Raw genomic sequence first — 21,943 nt, 5'->3', positions numbered from 1 at the left:
TTTATCCTGTTTTCTCTATACCTGTTGGCAGGTTCTGCTTACAGGCCTTCCTGTGCCCAGGCTGGAAGGATACGGGAGATAAAACAGAAGTCCAGGGACTCACGGTGTTGATACCCCTCATGTTCTGAAGCCCCAGTCAGTCTGCCTGCTTTTAGTTTTCAGTGTCCTTTTACTGTTGCCTGTCGAATTATTTACTTGTAATCACCGGGAGGAGCAGGGAAAAATAAATCTACACCATCTTGTTCTAAAACCAGAAGCCCCTGTTTTTAAATTTTTCTACCATGTTTCAGTGCACTGCCTAGAAAATATAACACTGGTTTTCTATTTCCTTGTATTTTAGGGGATATTTCTATAGGAACCAAATGATTTTCATACTAGGATGAATAGAATGAATATGTCAAGAGTCTTTTAGGTCTCAGTCATACATATTATCTCTGATTGTATAGATAGGTAAACGTCTTTGACTCCATAATCAAGCAGACTTTTTTTTTTTAAGACAGAATCTCACTCTGTCTGTCACTCACCTAGGCTGAAGTGCAGTGGCGCAATCATAGCTCACTGCAACCTTGAACTCCTGGGCTCAAGCAGTCTTCCCACCTCAGCCTCCGAAGCCGCTGGGACTACAGACGCACATCACCACACCTGGCTATTTTATATATATATATATATATTTTATAGAAACGGGATCTCACTATGTTGCCCAAGCTGGTCTCAAACTTCTGGCCTCAAGCAATCCTCCTATCTCAGACCCCCAAAGTGCTAGGATGACAGGCACAAGCCATGGTGCCTGGCCACGCAGGCTTACTTAAATATCAAAATGATCACCCTCCATTATCCAGAATTTCAAAACCTATTGTTCTGAATGGCTGCCAGGAGGTGCCAACAGTTGGCATGACATTAAGCTAAACTCATGTCCGGTGCAGTTACTCCATGTGCCTCCTCCCCGGCACCAGACGGTTGCCATGAACCCTGGGAGCAGCAGGCCCACCCTCCACCCCCCACCCCCACCGTCCCGGGGTGTGACCTCGGCATTCCACCTATCCCCACCCAAACCCACATCAGGGTGTGCAGAGGCTTCTGGGAGCACAGCTCCACAGATGTCAAAGTCCAGAGATGGAAGGAAACTCCTCAGTGCAAGTGAAGAGAGACAGATGTGATTTAAACAGGGAGTGGGGAGCATCATAAATTCTCCAGGAATCTGGCTGAACTGTGCCTCTATATAGACAGGATGATAGATTTTCCCAAACCAGAGCCCAGACTTGGTGCAGAAAAGAGTTACTCCTCTCTGTGTAGGAATTCATCATTTGCATCCTACACCACAGCAAAAGCAGCACACAGGCTCAGAGCCCTTAGACATCTACGAGTGAATACAGCTTCTTCCAACATCCCTCCCAGACTCCATCTACTCAGAGTTTGTCCAGGCATCCAGAGTAGAAAAGGTCCGTTGGGGATATTTGAGGAGAACTGGTCCCCAGTATACAGACAGACTTTTGGCTGCCACAGGGAAACTCCCATCTGAGCTATCTGGGAAAATCACGCCACGCCCACAGCTCCTGCCACAGACCCCACTAACTCTAGGAGCTATTTTTGGATGCGCTTTCCAGTTAACACAAGAAACTAAGTTCAAGAACATGGACCAGGCACTGGAAAGGCTGGAGTCTCCCTTTTAGCTGATTTCCTGCTTTCCATGGTCTCGCAGAGCTGTTTTAGAGTGCTTGTCTGAAATGACACTATTACCCACTACCAAAACTGAGACATCGCCCATCACACTGGATGCTTGTGTTCAAGATAAATTGAATAGAGATATCACCTGATTTTACCATCACCCCAAGAACATGAAGGCATCAAAATTTCAGAAACAAATGATACAAGGCCACAAAGCACACAGGTATTAAAACATACTTCTGTCATACACTTTGCTCACGTATTTGTTATTTACGAGAGGTATGTGCCACAACATTGCAATTTGAACATTTTCATAAAGACGGGAGGAGAATCTGCCATTCAGTAGAAGGGACCCTGAGGGAACAGGTCATGCGTTTCTCTCCACCGCATGTCTTTGCCAGCTGGAGCCTCTACGAAAGGGAGGACTCATAAACTGCAACCTCAGGTTAAATTACAAGGCAAGTAAAAGGGAATTTTATGGGTCTTCCTAAACTGAGGAAGTTTAACAGATATTTTTCTATTTTATCACCGTGTTCCTAGTCTATTTGATTTTATGAGGTCATATTTTAAAATAAAGGGATATTAATTGCCCAGGTAATCCAAAGTAAATCAAATAATTGAAATTGTTTTCTTTCAAAAAAGTTCTCTATTTTCCTGTGAGCTTTTAAAATGTAGGGAGAACAAGCACTTACTCAGGGTGCAGCCCCCCAATCTGATCCTCCTGCCCGCCCCATGCACCCCGAGTGGCAGAGGAAGAAGAGGGCTCCTGCCCCTCCTGCCTGGACCACTCCAAGAGGCTGCGGTGGGCGAGCAGTGGGGAGGGCAGACCTGGCCGTGCACCAGCTGCCAAACAGCCAGGCCTTGCGGACCCTGTGGCTTGCCGTCTGGGGACACGCTTAGCCTCCATCTGCAAAATGAGACAAGAAGGGGGCTGGCAGCCTGCACCACAACCTGGGAGGCACATGAGGTGGCTTCAGCTTGTCTTAAATGACAGATTTCAGGCATGGCGTTCTCCCTGTGCCTCCCATCCCCAGTCACTTTATGCCTCCGATTTTACTCAAGGGGCACCGGCCTGAACAAGGCCCATAGCAAAGGGATGAATGAAAAGGTTTTCCATAAACTCCTACCAAACACCAGGAGAAAGTGGTTCTCCACAAACCCCTACCAAATACCGGGAGGAAGTGTGACGAGGTGGACACTCACCAAGCAAGACCTCGCCTCTCACAGAGCCCCTGCGGCTGGTGCCTCTCCGGAACTGCAGGGGGCGCTGGCAGGCAGCTTCTCACTGCTGACTGCCAGGAATCTGGGCAGTCACAAGGGACACAGACTGAATGTATTAAAGAAAGGTGGCAGTGACATATTCAACAAAAGGCCAGGAAGACCAAGTGAAGCCTTCAGAATCAGGAAATCAGCATGGACCGTTCGTGTGTGTGTGTGTGCGTGTGTGTGTGTCAGAGGCCACCTGGGTGATGGCTGAGGCTGACTGTGACGAGGCCCGGCCACCTCCACCAACATACACACTGAGCCTCCCCGGAACTGTTTTGCATACTGTGCCTCGAGCTCACAGTCATGTCCCTGTCACCAGAGAGCAGGACCTTACAAGGAGCGTCAAGGTTGAGAGAAAGTGTGAGATAACATCTAGGCAACAAGACCACAGACAGGGCACCTGACCCCGCCCATGCTGACAGCAACTCTCCTGGGCTCCCTGGGCAGAGGGCTGCAGGGAGGGCAGTAAACACCCGGCCAGGGCCCGACACCTCTCCACTGGCAGCAGCAGCACTGTGAGTTAAGGGGCCACCTCTGTAGAGGTCCTGAGAGCAGCACAAATGCGACTGTGGGAGGGTCCTCAGGGTGCATGCTGCCCTAGGTACCACCCCAACGAAGCTGTCCGGGAATCCATGCAGAATGTCTCCATGGACGAAAAGGGCAAGATATTCAAACAGACACCGGTACCCCCATGTTCACAGCAACACTGGTCACAGTAGCCAAAAGTGGAAGCGCCCAAGGGTCCATTAACAGATGAATGGATATACAAGATGTGGTGATGGATTCATGCAATGGAATGGGGTCCGTCTCAAAAAGGAGGCTCTGGCACACGCTACGACACAGACGAGCCTTGAGGACAGGATGCTGAGTGAAATAAGCCGTCACTAAAGGACAAGCACTGCATGATTCCGCTCACACGAGACACCCAGGGCAGTCCACTTCCTAGAGGCGGAATGCAGAACGACTGTTGCCAGGGGCTGGGCGTGGGGGAAGGGAGAGTTAGTGTTTCACAGGCACAAAGTTTCCGTTTGGGAGGATGAAAAGTGTTGGAGAGGGTGGCGGTGATGGTCACCACAAGGTGAAGGTATTGAATTCCACTGAACTGCACACTTAAAAGGGTTAAGTGGCTAATTGTATGTTATCTATATTTCACCACAGTAAAACAATTTTTTAAAAGCTCAAGCCTGTAATCCCAGCACTTTGGGAGGCCGAGGCGGGCGGATCACAAGGTCAGGAGATCGAAACCATCCTGGCTAACACGGTGAAACCCCGTCTCTACTAAAAAATACAAAAAAAAAAAAAACTAGCCGGGCGAGGTGGCGGCGCCTGTAGTCCCAGCTACTCGGGAGGCTGAGGCAGGAGAATGGCGTGAACCCGGGAGGCGGAGCTTGCAGTGAGCTGAGATCTGGCCAGTGCACTCCAGCTTGGGTGACAGAGCGAGACTCTGTCTCAAAAAAAAAAAAAAAAAAAAGTAAAGCACAAGAAAGAACCTGCTTAAGGTTGTAAGGCTGGGCGTGCCAGTGGAGCACAGCTCGGCAGCTCAGTGTGACAGTGGCAAGCCCCGGGTTAGCATATGGTCCACTTCCAGGAAGTGGAGGAGTCAGGACACCCCACACCTCATGCCTCAACCTTCAGAACTGACATCCGTAGCACAGAAGGGCCCATCCCTGGGTATGCAAGCAGACCAAGTGGCCCCAGGCTGCTGGGTGTTCTTTAAGACTCCCTAAATATCCCTGGATAAAAGAGACAGCATGACAATCAGCTAGCCTGACATGTGACTGACACGTGCCTGACACGTGCAGGGTTCCTTCAGTGATCTCAAATGACATCACAACATAAAGCTCTTGGAAGATGCTCTGGGCTCATACACACACACACACACACACACACCATCACAGGGGCGCAGAAAAATACGACCACCTTTGTTTGTAATTGTGGTTTATTTTCTTTTTATTTATATTTTGTATGTTTCAATAAATGTAAGATATTTATGCATTACATGCCTATAATTTATAAATAAATACACACCCACCCACATTGGGTGCATATGCCCACTTTTTACTGGTAGAGGTGTGAGATCAAAAACATTTGAAGACTGCGGCTGTAATGAACCAGCTACACTAAAAAGGATCAATAACATACATTTTTCTAAAAAGCATCCGTACAGCATCTTTGTCAGCTATCCTTGTTAAATTCTGGGTATTGGCTTCTATCAGGATAACTACCTGGTGTTAGGCACTTTCTCAAAAGCCAGAAATATTTAAACAACTTGATCTCATCCACACACATGTCAAAGATCAAATGGACACAGGAGGCTCTGACTGAGCAGCACGCGCAGGCACTCGGCCAGTGGCCCTGAGTAACGTCCCCTGGGACCCAGAGCCCCAGGGCCACCTGTTCTGCTCCCAAGCTCTGCCCCTTTTGGACTGAAACCTCCCACTCGGGGCTCCCATTTCCTCACAGGAACAACGAAGAATTTACAAACACCTCACTGAACTAGCTAGGAATGGTACCATGTAAGTTCACACACATTCTGGCAAGTACATGGTGCTGGAGAAACATGTGAAGTTTTATCACTAAGTATTCGAACAACAATCTTTAAAAAGCACCTTTTTTCCACCATATCATGATCTTTGGAGGTCATAGGGTCTTCATGATCCCACTAAACAATTTGGAGCTATTCCATATATTCCTAGCTAATTGAAACAGCTACAGGCTTTTTTTTTTTTTTTTTTTTTTTGAGACAGAGTCTCACTCCGTCACCTGGGCTGGAGTGGAGTGGTGCAATCATAACCACATCTCACAGCACTCTCGACCTTCTGTGCTCAGGCAATCTCAGCCCCCCAAGCAGCTGGGACTACAGGCATGCACCACCATGCCCAGCTAATTTCTCATATTTTTTTTGTAGGGATGAAGTTTCGCCATGCTGTCCAGGCTGGTCTCCAACTCCTGAGCTCAAGCGATCCACCCACCTTGGCCTCCCAAAGTGCTAGGATTACAGATGTGAGCCACCACACCTGGCCTACAGCCATTTTTTAACTGAAATGATCTTAATCAATATTAACACACAAAAAGCTGTAGTTAAGAAGGTGGTTTCCGCCAGGCATGGCAGAGAGAGCCTGTATTCCCAGCTACTTGGGAGGCTGAGGCAGGACTGTGTGAGGGCCAGAAGTTCAAGACCAGCCTGGCAACATAGCAAGACCTGGCCTCTAAAAAGTTTTTTTTTTAATCATCTGTAAAATGAGGATGCAAAACAAACAAACAAAAAACATGGTATCAGTTAGACTCTGCTGTGAACACATGTATTAGCTTCCCGCTGCTGCAACAAATTATGACAACTCGGTGGCTTGAAGTAACACAAATTTGGGGACTTTTATTTTATTTATTTCATTTTATAGAGATAGGGTCTTGCCCAGGCTGCAGTGCAGTAGCACAATCACAGCTCAGTGCAGCCTCAGTCTCCTGGTCTCAAGTGATCCTCCTGCCTCAGCCTCCTGAGGAGCTGGGGCTATAGGCTTGTGCCACTGCACCAGCTAAACAAATTTGTCATTTCACAATTCTGGAGGTCAATCTGACATGGGTCTTACTGGGTCAAAACAATGGTTTCAGCAGGGCTGTGGGAGAGAATGTTTCCTTCATTTTCCAGCTCCTAGAGGCTGCCCACACTCCTTGACTCTAGGTCCTCCACTTTCAAAGCCGACAATGGCAAATTAAGTAGTATTCATATTGGATCTCTCTGCCCGCTCTTCTTCCACTTTTACAGACTTGTGATTACACTGGGCCCACGATTCACTCCAGAATAATCTCCCCATCTTTTTCCAAGAGAAAGGGGAATTAGAAATGGCTGCAGTTAAGGTAGCTAAGCACCATCAGCTGATTAGTGAACTTAACTGCAGCCAACTTGCATTCCCCTTTCTCATGGAACCTAACCCAGGGCAGTAGCTCCAGGGGTGTTTTACAATTTAAGTTCTATTATTATTCAAACACTGTGGGGCTGACAGGTCAGGAGAGGACTGCCATTGAAAAGAGGATTTGTCACTCAGAGTCCTCCGGAGAAGGAGCTCGCCACACCTACTGCTGTGGGAGGGGAACGTAGAGGAGACCAGGCTCCTAGGAGGCAAAGACTGGGGTGAGAGGAGGGAGAGTCTTTTCTGTGCCTTCCATGGGAAAGAACAGGAGAAAGCGGGTAAGCAGGCGTAGAATCCATTAGTTTGAATAACCTCTCGGTGGACCCTGGGACAAAGGGCTGTCCCCAGCTGCCGGGTGGCTGGACCTGGGGTGATGAGAGCAGGTGCACAGTGGATGAAACATGGAGGGGGCCGAGGGTGTGGACGTTGGATTGGGTGGCTTGCACACGGAAGGCAAGCTGCAACAATGCTGTTTGCTATCTCTAGGAATTATCTAGCCCTGGGAGGGCCTGTCCCTCAGGAGGCAGCAAGGCTCCAGATGTCAAAGCACCAGACAACAGAAAATAAAAAGACATCCTTAGTATAGGACTGAATAAGCAGGAACTGACTTAAGATGTCACTGCTTGCAGTAGTTGGGAACAGAGCCAAGAATTACAGACACCACCCTCCCTCCTTCTATGAGTTCTCCAAGTCCTAAGGGTGCATTATGAAGAAATTCCCATTAAGTCTGGCCAGACGCTTTACAGAGAAATTAACACAGGATAGGAAACTGAAAGGAGAAATAGAGAAAAAGACCAGAAACGGAGGAATTTAACCGTGATCAAGGAGGAGCGAGGTGCAGCTGCAGGACTGAGCTCAACTCTGGCTCTCACCTCCATGTGAGAGAGAACCTGAGGGTCTCTGTCAGCGTGGCCTCCTGGCCCCCAAACATGCTCCCCGTGGATGTGAAAGACCACAGGCAGCAACCAGACTTCTACGGAATGAATCAAACTTTCCATCCTGCTTAAAAGCAATGATTTTCTTTCCAAAAAAAAAAAAAAAGAAATGTGTACATGGAAAATATTACAATGCAAGTCACAATGAGAGTTAAATGCCAGGAAAAGACACATCTGATTTGACTAAAGCGTGTCCTGGCAAAATGAATAAATAAAATAATGACAGTGATAACGATGGCACTATGAAATGTCATTACCTGGGTTTCTACCAATTAATTATGATGGACAAGGCATACATAATTAAATATAATTAAATCATGCAGGTCGATAAGATTACCCTTTTTGAGAAAATAATTACATGCCACGTACAGTTTGAAACTGTTCAGTGAAGGTGAACAATTGTAGCCCATTATGTATATGAGACATTCTGGAAAACATCGCTTTGAGTTATGTTCAAAAATGGTTGGTTTGTTCAGAGAGAGACAGAGTCAGCCGGGGGCACCCAGCAGGAACAGGGGCCTCCCCAGCTCGCGCTCGCCCTGCCTCGTCTTTCCTCTCACAATGCTCTCGGTTTTCTGAGTCAACCATGCTCCTGGGCCACGGTGCAGCACTGGAGATGACCGAGACACACGGCGTGCATGCGTTTTGTAACTGAGACAAAACTGATTTCCAACTTGGCAAAAAGCAGCAGGAGAGGCCCCGGCTGTGTGTGCTACCGCCTCAGCCGAGCCCTGGAGGGAAAGGCCCAGAAAAAGGGATGTGGCCACACCCTGGGGGCCAGCCTAGAGGCGAGGCGACTCCCCTGGCGCCATCCTACGCGGCGGCCAGTTTTGGAGAACTGGAACTGTAGGGCGCCCGGCTGCAGCGGACCCAGCGCTGCTCCTCCCCCCTCCCTCCCTCCCCCCCAGCCCCGGTGATTCACTCCGCGGCCCGGCAGGGCGAGACCACGCCCACCGCCCCCCAGGACCGGCCGCGCTCACCTCTCCGCCTGCACAGAGCACCTAAGGACTCCAGGGTCACATCTGAACAAAGGATGGAACTTGGAACCTCCATTTACCTTTCCTGACCCTGACTTTTTAAACTGTTATTAGAAGTATACAAAAACAAAAGGCTGGACACCATAGTAGTGAAATGTTTTAAACTCTGCAAATGACTCAGTTCAAATGTGCGGTGACAGCTTGGGTTTCCTGCCATTTCGTTAACCCCTCGTGTACTGGATTCTTTTAGAAGCAGTAGTTTCCATGCCAAACATCACTGCTTGGGGGAAGCAAAGCAGACAGAGGCTGGGGAGGGATGAGTAGGGATCTCTCGGGGACTCCGCAGAACTTGGGGAGGAAGCCTTGTCAAACCTGGCCTGGCCCACGCTGAGGTCCGTTCGCACCCCAGGACCTTTCTAGAAAAGTCCTAGATGCCTATACAAGAGGCAAATCTGATGCTGAAACAGAAATAAGGCAGATCCCTGAGCGGATCTAAAGTTCCCTGCTATGCAAAAGCTCACGGGCCTCCAAAGCACCCACTAAGCTCCTTTCTGAGAAGACCTGCATGGAGGCGTCTGTTCCAAGGTTCTCCTTTCCTGCCACAGGCTGAGTTTCCTTTTGAAAACCAATACTCACTTTAGGTTTTTTGTTTTTTGTTTTTTTAATTGTTATAACTGTTGATAAGCAAAAATGAATCAAATACATCATTAAATGAGCCAATGAATTTAACTCATTTTATGTTTTCAAAACAAACCTTCCTCCAAAAAGATTATCAAATCCAATTTCATTTACAATATACACCACATTATCATTTAAACAAAGAATGCTTTAATTTTCCCATTTCCCCAGAGTGCTACTTCTAGTGAGGTACATTTCCCAGAAGACATTTGAGCCAACAGAGGGTATCTCTGGATCCTTGGTGGTCCTTAAAATTCTCAATGGGGGTCGGATCTATTCCCAATATTTCAAAATTCTTTCCAAAAGCTGTCCATTTACTCATGGTACAAGTATACAGCTAAATGACACCTAAAGTTCTCTAGGCTTGGAAGTACAACTCAGTGTCTTAGCAATGTGGACAGGCCAGGTGTGGTCCCAGAATTTTAGGAGGCTTGAGGTGGGAGGATTGCTTGAGGCCAGGAGTTCGAGACCAGCCTGGGCGATATTCCAAGACCTCATCTTTAAAAATAAAACTATTTTAGAAATTCAAAAAACTGAGGAATTTTATTCTGATCAAAAGATCTTAATAGTAATAATGATAGCAGTAGTAACAGTAATAATAATGAGTTGCAACTAACCTTTTCAAATTCTTACCTGCCTGCCTGGCATTGCATTATTTCACGTATTCCTCACAGCACACCAGAGGCTGCTATCCTCTCTTCCCCTCCCTCTAATTAAATGCCATTCTCCCTCCTGTTGAATGCCACCCTCCTTCCAATGTAATGTTATCCTCTCTCCAATTTGATGCCACCCTCCCTCCAATTTAATGCCATCCTTTCTCTATCCTCCCTCCTGTTAAATGCCATCCTCCCTCCTATTGAATGCCATCCTCCCTTCCTGTTAAATGCCATCCTTCCTCCAAAGTAATGTTATCCTCTCTCCTATTGAATGCCATCCTCCCTCCAATTTAAATGAGAACACTGGGATGAAGAGAAATGCATTCTGCCTAGCATCTAACTGCTGGCAAGGGTCTGACCTCATTGAGGGTGTTGGGGCTCAGGAACCAATACCCCAAAATATGGCACTTTGACGTGCTGAACGGAAGAATCCTAAGCGGCTCTCTAACCACCCCCCAAGCCCACCTCTCAATCCTCTGTCTCACCCAAAGCCCAAGATGAACTGAAGTTCCCTTCTCTCCCTAAAATCCAGACACTCCAAAGAGGAAAACAAGTTTTTATTAACTGAATTCATATTGTGGGAGGAAAAACTGAAGTCTGTCAACACAGCTGGACAGGCTTTTGTCACAAACCACTGTGTGCTCTGCAGGCCTGAAAGACTGTGGCCCAGACTCTGCTGTGTTTGTCAAACACAGTGAATTCCCCTAAAAGCCATTTAGTGCCCCCCTAAAATCATCCCCACTTCCCATCTCCCTTTCCCCTAAGAAAGAGGGTATATAAGCCTCCATACTCCACTGAGATTGGGCAATCATTCTCCTACAATTCTTCTGTGCTATGCATGTTAATAAATGTGCATGCCTTTTCTCTTATTAATCTGACTTTTGTCAATTGATTTCCAGCAAACATTCAGAGGACAAAGGAAAAGTTTTCCTTCAGGCCCTACAAGGGCGTTTTCATTGTCTCTAACTTAAAATGAGGATAAAAATTCTTAATTGCCTAATAAAAATAGTTTGGTAGGCAAAGTATTCCAAAATACAGTATCCCCAGTGGAAAAATAACCACAAGGTATGTGCAGGGTAATTCGTTCAAACTGCACTCCGGGAAAATGCAAAACAAGTAAACATAGAAAGTCAAGCTAAGAGTCTTCTAAAAAAACAGAAATCAAAATAGCTCTTCATATTTCCTGTAAGTTCTGTCACTGTGCTAAATATGGCAAGGTGAGTTTTATACAAAGGTGCACAGTGGGCTCCCCTGCTGCAGGAGTTCAACAAGAAGCTGGAGCACCACGTTGTGACCAGCAGGAGTCTAACAGTCACCCTTGCCCCTTCTCAACCTTCCCAAAACGTGGGGAAGCCCTGTCTTTAAAAGGTTCTTCCAAACATGCTTCTCAGTGAAGGCCTGACTGGCCTTTGGGAAAGGCAGGTGGGGGCATCACATATCAACCAGCAACCCCGGCTGTGAGTACCAGTGCCAGGGACACTGCCAGTCACTGTGATTGTTAAATGTCTGCCAACACATCAGAAAGGAAGTACTCCCCCTAGATAAGACCCCTGACCCCTACCTTGCAGGAAGGATGGAACCTGAGAATTGACAATCATCACGATGAATGACCATTAAATGAGGACCATGCAGGCCGTGGTATAGCACCTGGGAACAGACAGGTGGGGCTTCAAAGGCCACTGAAAGGTACAGAAGAACTGCATTAAAATAGTAAGACCTGGTGGAATCCAAAAGAATCAGCTAAAACAAAACAAAACAACCAAAAACAAGACGACTTGTGGTTCCAGTGAGCTATGATTGCACCAGTGCACTCCGGCCTGGGCAACAGAGTGAGACTCCGTCTAAGAAAAAAAAAAAAAGATTCGGGAGACAACTTGATTGGTTCCTACTGACCAAAGAAATCAATTACAATAATAACTACAATGAACCAAAACCAACAAATTATATTTAAATCCACAAATTCATAATAATATAATTTTTTAGAAAAGTTATATAGCCCGCAGGAGAAGTGGTTGATTCTAGAGTTGGGGCAGCCAAAATAGATGAGCCCAGAACATCCCATGTAGTCAGAGAGTAAGGGAGAGTCAAGAAAGAAGAAAGGCTGGGGCCTGTGAAGGACAGGAGAGCCAGCCTGAAAGAGCTTCCAAAGGCCACAGCTGGAACAGTGTGAGCAAAAGGATCAATTACATTCATATCCACTGATCATCCCCAGAATAAAACAAATTTCCATTCGACTACAATGACATCAGTCATAGAGTATACTAATCAATGAGAAAGAAAAGCAGCTATTCTAAGAATTCTAGTTAATAATAGAGAAGGAATGGGGGGAAAGAAAATCGCTTTTAGACCACATCACAATAATTACTACAGACTTCATGGAAATAGAAAGGATTACAAGCGCATGCTGCATACCATCAGCAACTCTACAACAGCAAATTGTGTTAACTCAATGAAATGGACAACTTCCTAGAAAGATACAACTATCACAACCGACTTGAGAAGAAAGTAAATCTCAGCAGACTCATAACAAGTAAATGGGCTGCAATAGTAATTTTTTTTTTTTTTTTTTTTTTTTTTGAGACGGAGTCTCGGGTTCACGCCATTCTCCCGCCTCAGCCTCCGGAGTAGCTGGGACTACAGGCGCCCGCCACCTCGCCCAGCTAGTTTTTTGTATTTTTAGTAGAGACGGGGTTTCACCGTGTTAGCCAGGATGGTCTCAATCTCCTGACCTCGTGATCCGCCCGTCTCGGCCTCCCAAAGTGCTGGGATTACAGGCTTGAGCCACCGTGCCCGGCCTGCAATAGTAATTTTTAAAACTCCCCACAAAGAAAAGCCCAGGCTCAGACTGAACCTATTTTCAATGTTGAATTATTCCAAGCATTTAATGAAGAATTAATACCAAATCTTCACAAAATCTTCCAAAAAAGAAAATAGGCCAGGCATGGTGGCTCATGCCTGTAATCCCAGCACTTTGGGAGGCTGAGGAGGATGGAACACCTGAAGTCAGGAGTTCGAGGCCAGCCTGATCAACATGGTGAAACCTGGTCTCTACTAGAAAAATACAAAAATTAGCCAGGCGTTGTGATGTGTGCCTGTAATACCAGCTACTTGGAGGCTGAGGCAGGAGAATCGCTTGAACCTGGGAGGCGGAGGTTGCAGTGAGCTGAGCTCACCCCATTGCACTCCAGCCTGGGCAACAAGAGTGAAACTCCGTCTCAAAGAAAAAAGAAAATAGTGGAAACACTCCCCAACTCATTCTATGAGACCAATGCAGTACTTTTCTGATATCAAAACCAGACAAAGACACACACACCACCCCCAATCCCAAATATCACATATGAATTCAAACGCAAAATTCTCCAACACATTCTAGTCAATGGAATCCAGCAAAATATAACAACAGATTGTACACACCATGACCACGTAAGTTTTATCCCAGGAATGCAAGATTGGTTTAACATTTGAAAATCAATCAGTGAGTATATGTCATATTAATTGAACTACCACGATCATTGCAACAGACATAGGAAAAGCCTTTGGCAAAATCCAAAATCCTTTCATGATACAAAAACACTCAATAAAGTAGAAACAAAAAGTAAATTCCTCAACCTGATAAAGAGCATATATAAAATCCCACAGCTTGAAATCTCGATATTGGTTAAAACACACACACACACACACACACACACACACACACAGAGCTAGCATCATACTCAATGGCAAAAGAGAATGCTTTCCCCCTAAGATCAGTAACAAGAGGAGGATATCCATTTTTGCCATTCCTATTCAACATTATACTGGAGCTTCTAGGCAGGGCGATCAGGCAAGAAAAAGAAATGTAAGATATCAGGTTAAAAGGGAATATGTAAAACTATCTCTGATTACTGTTGAATGGTTCTATATAAAAAAGGCTAAGGAAGCCACCAAACAATTATTAGATATAATAAGTGAGTTAGCCAGGTGACAGGACACAAGACCAACATGTAAACATACTGACCAAAACTTACAAATGCATTAATGGAAAACCATTTAGATCTAAATAAAGAATGTGACTTAGTGAATAGTTTTGTACTCATGTTATTTTCTTGGTTTTTGAAAATTATAGTGCAGTTAAATGTTCAAATTAAAAGAAGGTGGGTAAGGGGTATGCATCTGTACTATTTTTGTAACTTTTCTGTTAAGTCTAAAACGATTTCAAAGTAGAAAGTTTAAGAATTTTAGAAAGCTAATTGGTTACTGATATGGTCTGGCTCTCTGTCCCCACCCAAATCTCACCTTGAATTGTAATAATCCCCACGTGTCAAGGGCAGGACCAGGTGGAGGTAACTGAATCATGGGGTCGGTTTTCTCCATGTTGTTCTCGTGATAATGAGTGAATCTCACGAGATCTGATGGTTTTATAAGTGTCTGGCATTTCCCCTGCTGGCACTCATTCTGTCTCCTGCCACCCTGTGAAAAGGTGCCTTCCGCCATGACTGTAAGTTTCCTGAGGCCTCCCCATCCATGCAGAACTGTGAGGCAATTAAACGTGTTTACTTTAGAAATTACCCAGTCTTGGATATTTCTTCATAGCAACCTGAGAATGGACTAAAATACAGTTAGCGTTAGAAGATGTTAGTGATCCAATATCAAGCACTTATTTCTCTTTTACTATATAGGCTGGACCACTGCAAAACCAGGTAGTAGATGAGGGGAAGTGTCTCTTTATAAAAGTATTTCCTATCACAAATTAGGACACCACCATTTTACAACCTCTAATAAATCAATGGATATAGGCAATGATCATCAATGGCTGTCAACATCACAAAAAGACAAGCGAGCACACGTGTCTCCTAACGGAAGTGCAGAACACTACCTACGAATGCGGAGATCAAAACAACAACAACAACAACAACAACAACAATTCAAACCTGAGCCTGATGAAACGCTGAGGCAGTGTGCAGACCCGCCTACCAACTCACAGGAATTACAGTAGAAAAGAACATGTTACCTGAAACCACACAGAAGTCATCAGCAGTATTCAGGCCCTGGAAAACCCCACAGGACAAATAACCCAATTTCTTCAAAATAAATTGCAAGGGAAAAAAAGAAAGAGAATATAGAGTTTTCTGGGGGGAAAGTCTATAGATTAAAAGAGACTTAAAAGATTTATCAGCCACTTGCTGAGTAGGCCTTATTTATAGCTAATTCAAACATACACATTGAAATGTACACATCCCATTTATGGGACAAGTGGAGATCTGAACACAGACTGGGTATCTAACAATATGAGGAAAGTAGCCCAGCACACTGGCTCAGGCTTGTCATCCCAGCCCTTTGGGATGGAAGACAGCTGGAGCTCGGGAGTTGGAGACCAGCCTGGGCAACATAGTGAGACCTTATCTCTATGAAATTTTTAAGAAAAATTAGCCATGTGTGGTGGTGTGCACCTGTGGTCCCAAGTACTCAGGAGGCTGAGGCAAGAGGATCAGTTGAGGCCAAGAGATGGAAGCTGCAGTGAGCCGTGATCACGCCACTGCACTCCAGCCTAGGCAACAGAGCAAGACTCTGTCTTAAAAATAATAATTTTTTTAGGTATGATCATGGTATTTACAGTTTAGTTTTAAGAAGAGTCATGCTTTTCTAAAGACAAATACCAATGCATTTACAGGCAAAACGTCATGATGGCTGGAATTTGCATCAGAATGAGAGAGGAGGAGGGAGTAGGTAGGAATACAGATAAAATAATATTAGCCATGAGTTGCTAATTGTTGAAACTGGAGGATGGTACATGGCGGTTTGCTACATGTGCACATTTCTATGTATGTGAAATTTTCTAGAATAATTATTTTAATGAGGCCTGTTGTTTTTGGGGTGGGAATAGCAAGTAAGGTAATAACGGTGAACACGGGATCAGAGCAAGGTAGATGTGGGCTCAAATCACGGTACTGCCATCCCCTAAGAGCGTGACCTTATGCAAGCTATTGAACCTTGAAGCCTCAGTTTCCTCATCTGTGGAATGAGGATGTGGAAATGATATGATCGTTGGGAGGATAAAATGGAATTGTGCATATACAACATTTGGCTCATATTAACAAGTAGAAAAAGAACTGCCTGATGAACAAGCCTGCCTTTGGATGACAACCAAGGTTTTAGGAAAAGAAACGTTCTTTTTCCACTGCAACTTGACCTCATGAGCCCAGTAATATATGACATGTAACGGGTACCAAAAATTATTTCCAACAAACATGTGAATGGCAATGTTGAAATAATATTCTGCAAGCGTCCAGTGCTCTAACCTACCTACAGGAACGTCAACCCTGCTTAGGAAGAACTGGCATGGTCTCTGCACGTTCCTAACTCCTGGGTCTTGTCCTGCTGTCTCTGCTTTTGCAAACCATTTACTCAAATGACAGAGATGCTGTGCTTCCCAGGGGAAAGATGTGTTCAATGCTGGCCTCTTGTTGCATTAAGAGGGAGGGATGGAGGGAATACGCCCCGAAAGAGCCAAGGACGCTGCAGAGGAAGACACGAGGCTCACCTGGAAGGGAAGGGAAAGAGGCAAGAAGGAGGAGTGGGAGAGGAGAGACAAGAGAAACAAAAGCCCTGGCAGAAAAGAAAACAAAAGGTGGACTTTGTTCAGTGAGAATCTCACCATCTCATCTGCTCAGCTTTTCCGAAACAGCAAAGCATGAAGGGCAGGGGACACAGGTTGGATAAATAACCCTGGTGGACTGGGAAAATGCAGTGAAAATCAAAGTGAGGGGAAGAGACCCAGAGTAGGGCAATTCCAAAATAAGCAGAGAACACCTCCTGACTACCTGGTTCCCAAAAGATGACGGAAAGACACTGAGACACCGCCCTCAGACCCAAGCACAGAGCCCAGCAGATTCAGGGAAAAGTCGCCTCTGGTTATTTCCTGCGGAAACACTGCTGGTTACATCATCCTGGAGACAGACACTGAAAAGTATCAATAAGATTATATTCAAGTCATCACAATGTACATATAAGCAAAAGGGAGAAAATTGAAAAAAAAAAAAAAAAAGATAACAATAGCCCAGGCAGGCTTTGGGGGAGAGAGGAGGTCACTGGCCCAGGTCCTCCTCCAGCAGCACCCTTGCCAGGCACACTCCATTTCTGGGAGCAGAGCGCCAGGTCTGCTGATTTAAGGTTTTCCCCCAACCACTGCTGTGGAAGAGGTGGATGAGAGCGCTTTCTGCAAGGCACACAGTCTTCCTCTGATAGGAGATCTCTGCTTCCTGCCTGCAGAACGGCCCACCACTCTCCCAGCCTGGGCTGAGTCCCTGTGCCCTTCTCCTTCCCCTCTCCTCCTCCAGCCTGGCCCAGCAGGAGCCCTGAGGTTGCTCTGCTGCCCCCTCAGCCCTCAGCCCCCAGGGATATGCACCCTGTTCCAGCTGCACACTCAGTGTTGGACACCGATGTCAGCTCATGGGATGTCCGAGCCCCACACGAAAGCCAGAGGCCACATCACCCTAGACTCTCACCAGGGCTCACTGAGTGGCAGGGTCTCAAGCGCAGGGAGCCCCTTTCTTCCCACCGGGGGCTGTGGGAAGATGGCTTCTCTGAACTGCCTTAGCCAACACCGAGGTCCATATGACCAGAGGGGCTTCCCACACCCTCCTCATCCCACTGGACCACAGCCTGGTGATGCTGGGTGGGTGGGCCCTTCCCCTCCACAGGCACCACAGGCAGGACCTAATCCCCCAGAATCACCCAGCGCTCCTCCAACCTGCTGAGTGTGGCTCAAGAGGGTTTTCCTAAATAGCGTGTGAGATTAGGAGAAAACGGGTTCAGAAGGAGGAAACAGAGGACTACTTCTCAAGCACCCTGGCCTGGGAAGCTACATTTCTAACAGGCTCCATAGGGGGTTCTCACAGAAAGGGGCCCAAGGATGGTGTCACTGAAAACAGCACATAAATAATAACATAAATGATGACACACTACGGGCTGCACATCCACATACAAGGGAATGTCCAGGAAGTCACTTCTGGGACAGTGGCAGTAGGTAAGACTTCTAGCTAAAGTCTGCTCATACTCTCCGTGAACAATGCGTTGCATGCTTGGACCGACACTCCTATAACAGCAGCTAGAGCAGCAACACTTGGAGGAGGCGCCACACAAAACAGACCTAGACAGTTCACAGTCCTGCTTCTGATCTTCTCTGCAGTCAACCAAAGGCACTGCACAGACCTTGGCCTGACACAGAAGTCATTTCCTTGGTTCCTCTGTGCTGTCTGGGTGCCAGGTTCCGACAGCCAGGGCTTCATGTCAATGCTTCACCCCAGTGTACCCTAGAACCTGTTCTCTATCTCTGTGCCATGACCCTGTCAAACCCCCGCCCCTGATCTCTCACTGCAGCACTGGGCCTCTGCCCCACCTTGCTTGGCAACATTTTCCTGGCCTCACACCACCGTCCTCGACTCTTCTCCTGCGCTGGGAGGCCTCACCTGACATGGAGCCTGCATCCCAGGGCTGGGAGCCCCATCCAGGACTTCACCTGGTAGACATGCCCTACAGTGCCATCTGTCCCTACAGTAAACTCTGGGTGAAACCAGCCTCCTCCTCCTTCTATTCCCAGGGCCTGGCACCACCTCTTACAGCCTTTCTGGGACTGGAAGAATTTGACCTGCCTTCCCAGGGAACAATAAACAGAAATGGGGCATTGGGCCCACTGTCCTCAAGGCAGCTGGGAAGTGAATGAAAAATGCTGACAGTTCCTTCACTAGGGAAAAGACAGAGTCTGAGGGAGAGTTCAGATGCCTGGAGTCAAGCGCAGAGTGGAAGGGGAGGGGCATACATGGGTATAGTAAGTGGGAGCTGAAGTTTCAAAGTCCCATGAAGCCTTACAAGGTCACAGAGACAAGAGAATAGCGTTTAGACCCCAGCCTCAGTTTCCTCATCTGCAAGATGGGTGTGATAGTTACTGTAAGGATCAAGTGACATAATGGGTTCAAAACACTTTGCCAACCGAAAATAAACTCTATTTCTCCTGAGGCATAAGTATTTCTAAAAAGGAGGCTACAGGAGTACAGGCTCAGTAATAACAGGAAGTGGTATCTGTGCAAAGGCTTAAAACTGTTGAACCCCAACAGGGCTATGTGGTGGAGGCCTCGTGCGGGGGACACTGAGGGCATTTGTGTAAGGGGTGCCACTCTTGTCCTTGCTCAGGCTTCTGGTGAACAGGTGCCAGGAAATCCCACAGCCCGGTCCAATGACAGTGACGCTTGCTGACTGGCCAAAGGGCAAGGTTTGGGAGCAGCAGAGAGGTGTTTCTGAAAGTGTGAGCCATCATATCAGAGTCACCTGCACACTAATCTAATACATTCCTGGGCTCAATCCCAGGCCTGCTGAGTGAGACACTTTGGAAAACTGTTATTTTAACAAGCGCCTCCAGTGACTGTTAGAAAAGTTTCACACGAGCACAGAAATATTCGAAAAGCTGTGCAGTCGGGAAGACCTGGGTCAAATTTGAGTACCCCGACCTTGCTGCTGGGTGACACTGGGCAGGTTTACTTAACTTCTCTGAACCCGTTTACTCTGTTGACATAAATATGGAGCATAAGCACTGCAGTGTTGCTGGGAGGGAGAAAGGTACTCAGCTACAGAGGCAGCTTCCATGGCTTCATCCAAGCCATGAATGTCTGTGTCTAAGGCACTCATGAATGCCTGCCTGTAAGAGGCAAGAACCACTGTGACCCTCCTCTTTTAGGGGAACAATATGCCACTAAGAGGGCATAGGGCTTCCTAGAGTCTCCCCATGCATGATGGAAGCCAGATACCGCTAATGTTCTATTCAGAAGCCCATCTCAGTCCCTGTACCGGGGTCAAGCAAGGTGAGGCAGCAGGTAACGATGGGCTGAGCTTTGGAGGAAGGCTAAGACGACCCACCTTTCTCAGGGACAGGGCCTTGAGGTGGTCCAGGCTGATGGACACAGCTCCAAGATGGATCTACCAAGGGGCTCTCTTGGGGTGGAGAGCATAAAGGATGAAAAGGCTGCAGGCCTCCGGACAGGCCCGCCTGAGACTCTAAAACTCAGGGAGGGAAGAGCAGGAGAGGTGCATTGCAGGGTCACCCCGGTACTGCCTGTAGCAGGGCTCACAAACCCCCCACAGCCTCTTTCCCGGAGGAAGCAAGTGAAGATGAAGAAAATTAGGCAGGCAGCTATCGGGCGTTGCCTGGCTGGCGGCTCACGGCTCACAGTGGAGGATGGACACTGCTGTTATTTTCCCTGCCCTGGTACCTGAGCTGTGCCAGGCACATCAGGATTTGGCGGCAGTTTCACTTTGCTGCTGTCCCGAGCCTTGCTGTTCTCAGACTGAGCTCTACTGTCCTGTGCCGGCTGCTCTGAGACCACTGTTCCTGGCCGAGGACTGAGGCACGGACTTCAGGCCGGGGGCCAGGCTGGCTTTCCCTGTCTTTCGCTTCAGATGGGGGCGGCTGTGGATGAGGATGCCCAGCGGCCGTCGGTTTCTAGCCCTGGGATCATTCTGGCTCCGACACGGAGTGACAGGGGATCCCCACGCGCCCCGCATCCAGGGCGCCCCTTTAGCCGCGGCCGGGGCGCAGAGGGGGCTTGGCGGCGCTGTGGCTTCGGTCGGCACCAGGTCCCGCGCAGCCGGGCCCTCCACCCTGAGGGGAGCTGCCCTCCAAGCACCCAGCCCCTGCCAATCACCGCGCCCAACACCAAGTTCCCGGGGCGCCCTGCCTCGGGCCACCCAGCGCTCGCCCGCCCGCCCGCCCGCCCGACTCACCTGCTGAAGACCAGGCAGCCCAGGTGGTTGATCTTGTGGTCGGAGCGGTGGCGGCTGTAGTCCTCCCACAGGTCCCTGAAGGCCGTGATGGCCAGGATGAAGAGCACCGGCGCCAGCGCCAGGCCGGGCTGGAAGGCGTTCACCGCCGGCACGAAGTTGAGCAGCGCGATGAAGACAAAGTACACGTTGGCCGGGCGGTGGAACTGCTCGAACAGGTTTTTGGGCAGGAAGGACAGCAGCGTGTACTTGGTGGTCTTGAGCCGGTTGTCCGCCAGGTGCTGGGCGCACCCGCGCCGCCGCCGCCGCTCGCCCTTGGCCGCGCCAGCCGCAGGGTCCTCGGCGCCCGGGGGCGGCAGCAGGTTGGAGCGCACCGTGCGCGTCCTGCCCTCCCGGCGCCGCCGCCGTCCCGGAGGCCCGGGCTCCTCGGTCCCCGCCGGTTCCCGCTCCATGGCCGCGTGTCGCCGCGCCCGGCTCCTCCGCCGCTCACGCCCGCCTGCGCCGGCCTCTTAGGTGATCATCACTCGCTGCCCGGGCGCGGCGGTGCGGGCTCCCCGCCTGCGGGACGCACGGAGACCGCGGTCAGCGCGCCCGGCCCGCGCCCAGCGCCGTCCACTCCCGTCCAGCCCCGCCGCCGGCCGCAGTCCCCAGGGCGCAGGCTGGGCGGGTGCCGCACAGAGCCCCCTTGTCCGCGCCGCCCGCGCCCGGCCCGGGTCGTTTCCGCCGCGGTGGCCACGGCCCCGCCCTCGCTCCGCGCCCGGACTGGGCCACGCCGGATAGCGGGAAACAAAAAAAACCCGAGCTGGAAACTTCAGAGAGGTTTAGTTTCGTTTCCCAGAAGCATCAGTTCGGTCCCAAAACACTGCGAACGCGCGCTGGCTGCCGTACGAGAGAGGAAACCGCGAAGCGCGAGAAAAGGCGCCGCCGTCCCCAAGCAGCCCGCGCGCCCTTCCAGGGGCCAGATCTGCTTCATCCTGGACGGCGAAACGACCTGGGAGACCCCGGTTAGGACCCTACTCTGGGGATCAACTGGAATCAAAATCCAAAGGAGCCATGGCATCCAGTGCTCCAATGTTTAAAGTCTTTTTCTTACGGAGGACCTCTGCTCC

At 48.5% G+C, this 21,943-nt stretch overlaps 1 protein-coding gene across 3 annotated transcripts in view; it reads right to left on the bottom strand.

The window, feature by feature from the left end:
* Positions 1–21,743, bottom strand: part of ATP10A (ATPase phospholipid transporting 10A (putative)) — a 182,264-nt gene extending 160,521 nt beyond the window's left edge. The window contains exon 1 of one of the 3 annotated variants that reach the window (XM_030930129.1): positions 20,838–21,743. In XM_030930129.1, the coding sequence (XP_030785989.1) occupies positions 20,838–21,286 (449 nt within the window). In that variant the 5' untranslated portion in view covers positions 21,287–21,743. The remainder of the gene's footprint in view (positions 1–20,837) is intronic. The other 2 variants (XM_030930128.1, XM_030930127.1) reach the window with 2 other exon arrangements.
* Between the last annotated feature and the right edge of the window lie 200 nt (positions 21,744–21,943).

Source organism: Rhinopithecus roxellana, chromosome 5 (genome assembly GCF_007565055.1).
Source record: "Rhinopithecus roxellana isolate Shanxi Qingling chromosome 5, ASM756505v1, whole genome shotgun sequence".
In the NCBI taxonomy this organism is placed as follows: domain Eukaryota; kingdom Metazoa; phylum Chordata; class Mammalia; order Primates; family Cercopithecidae; genus Rhinopithecus; species Rhinopithecus roxellana.
Note: the sequence above shows the minus strand (reverse complement) of the source record. Positions and strands in the feature narration are given on the sequence as shown.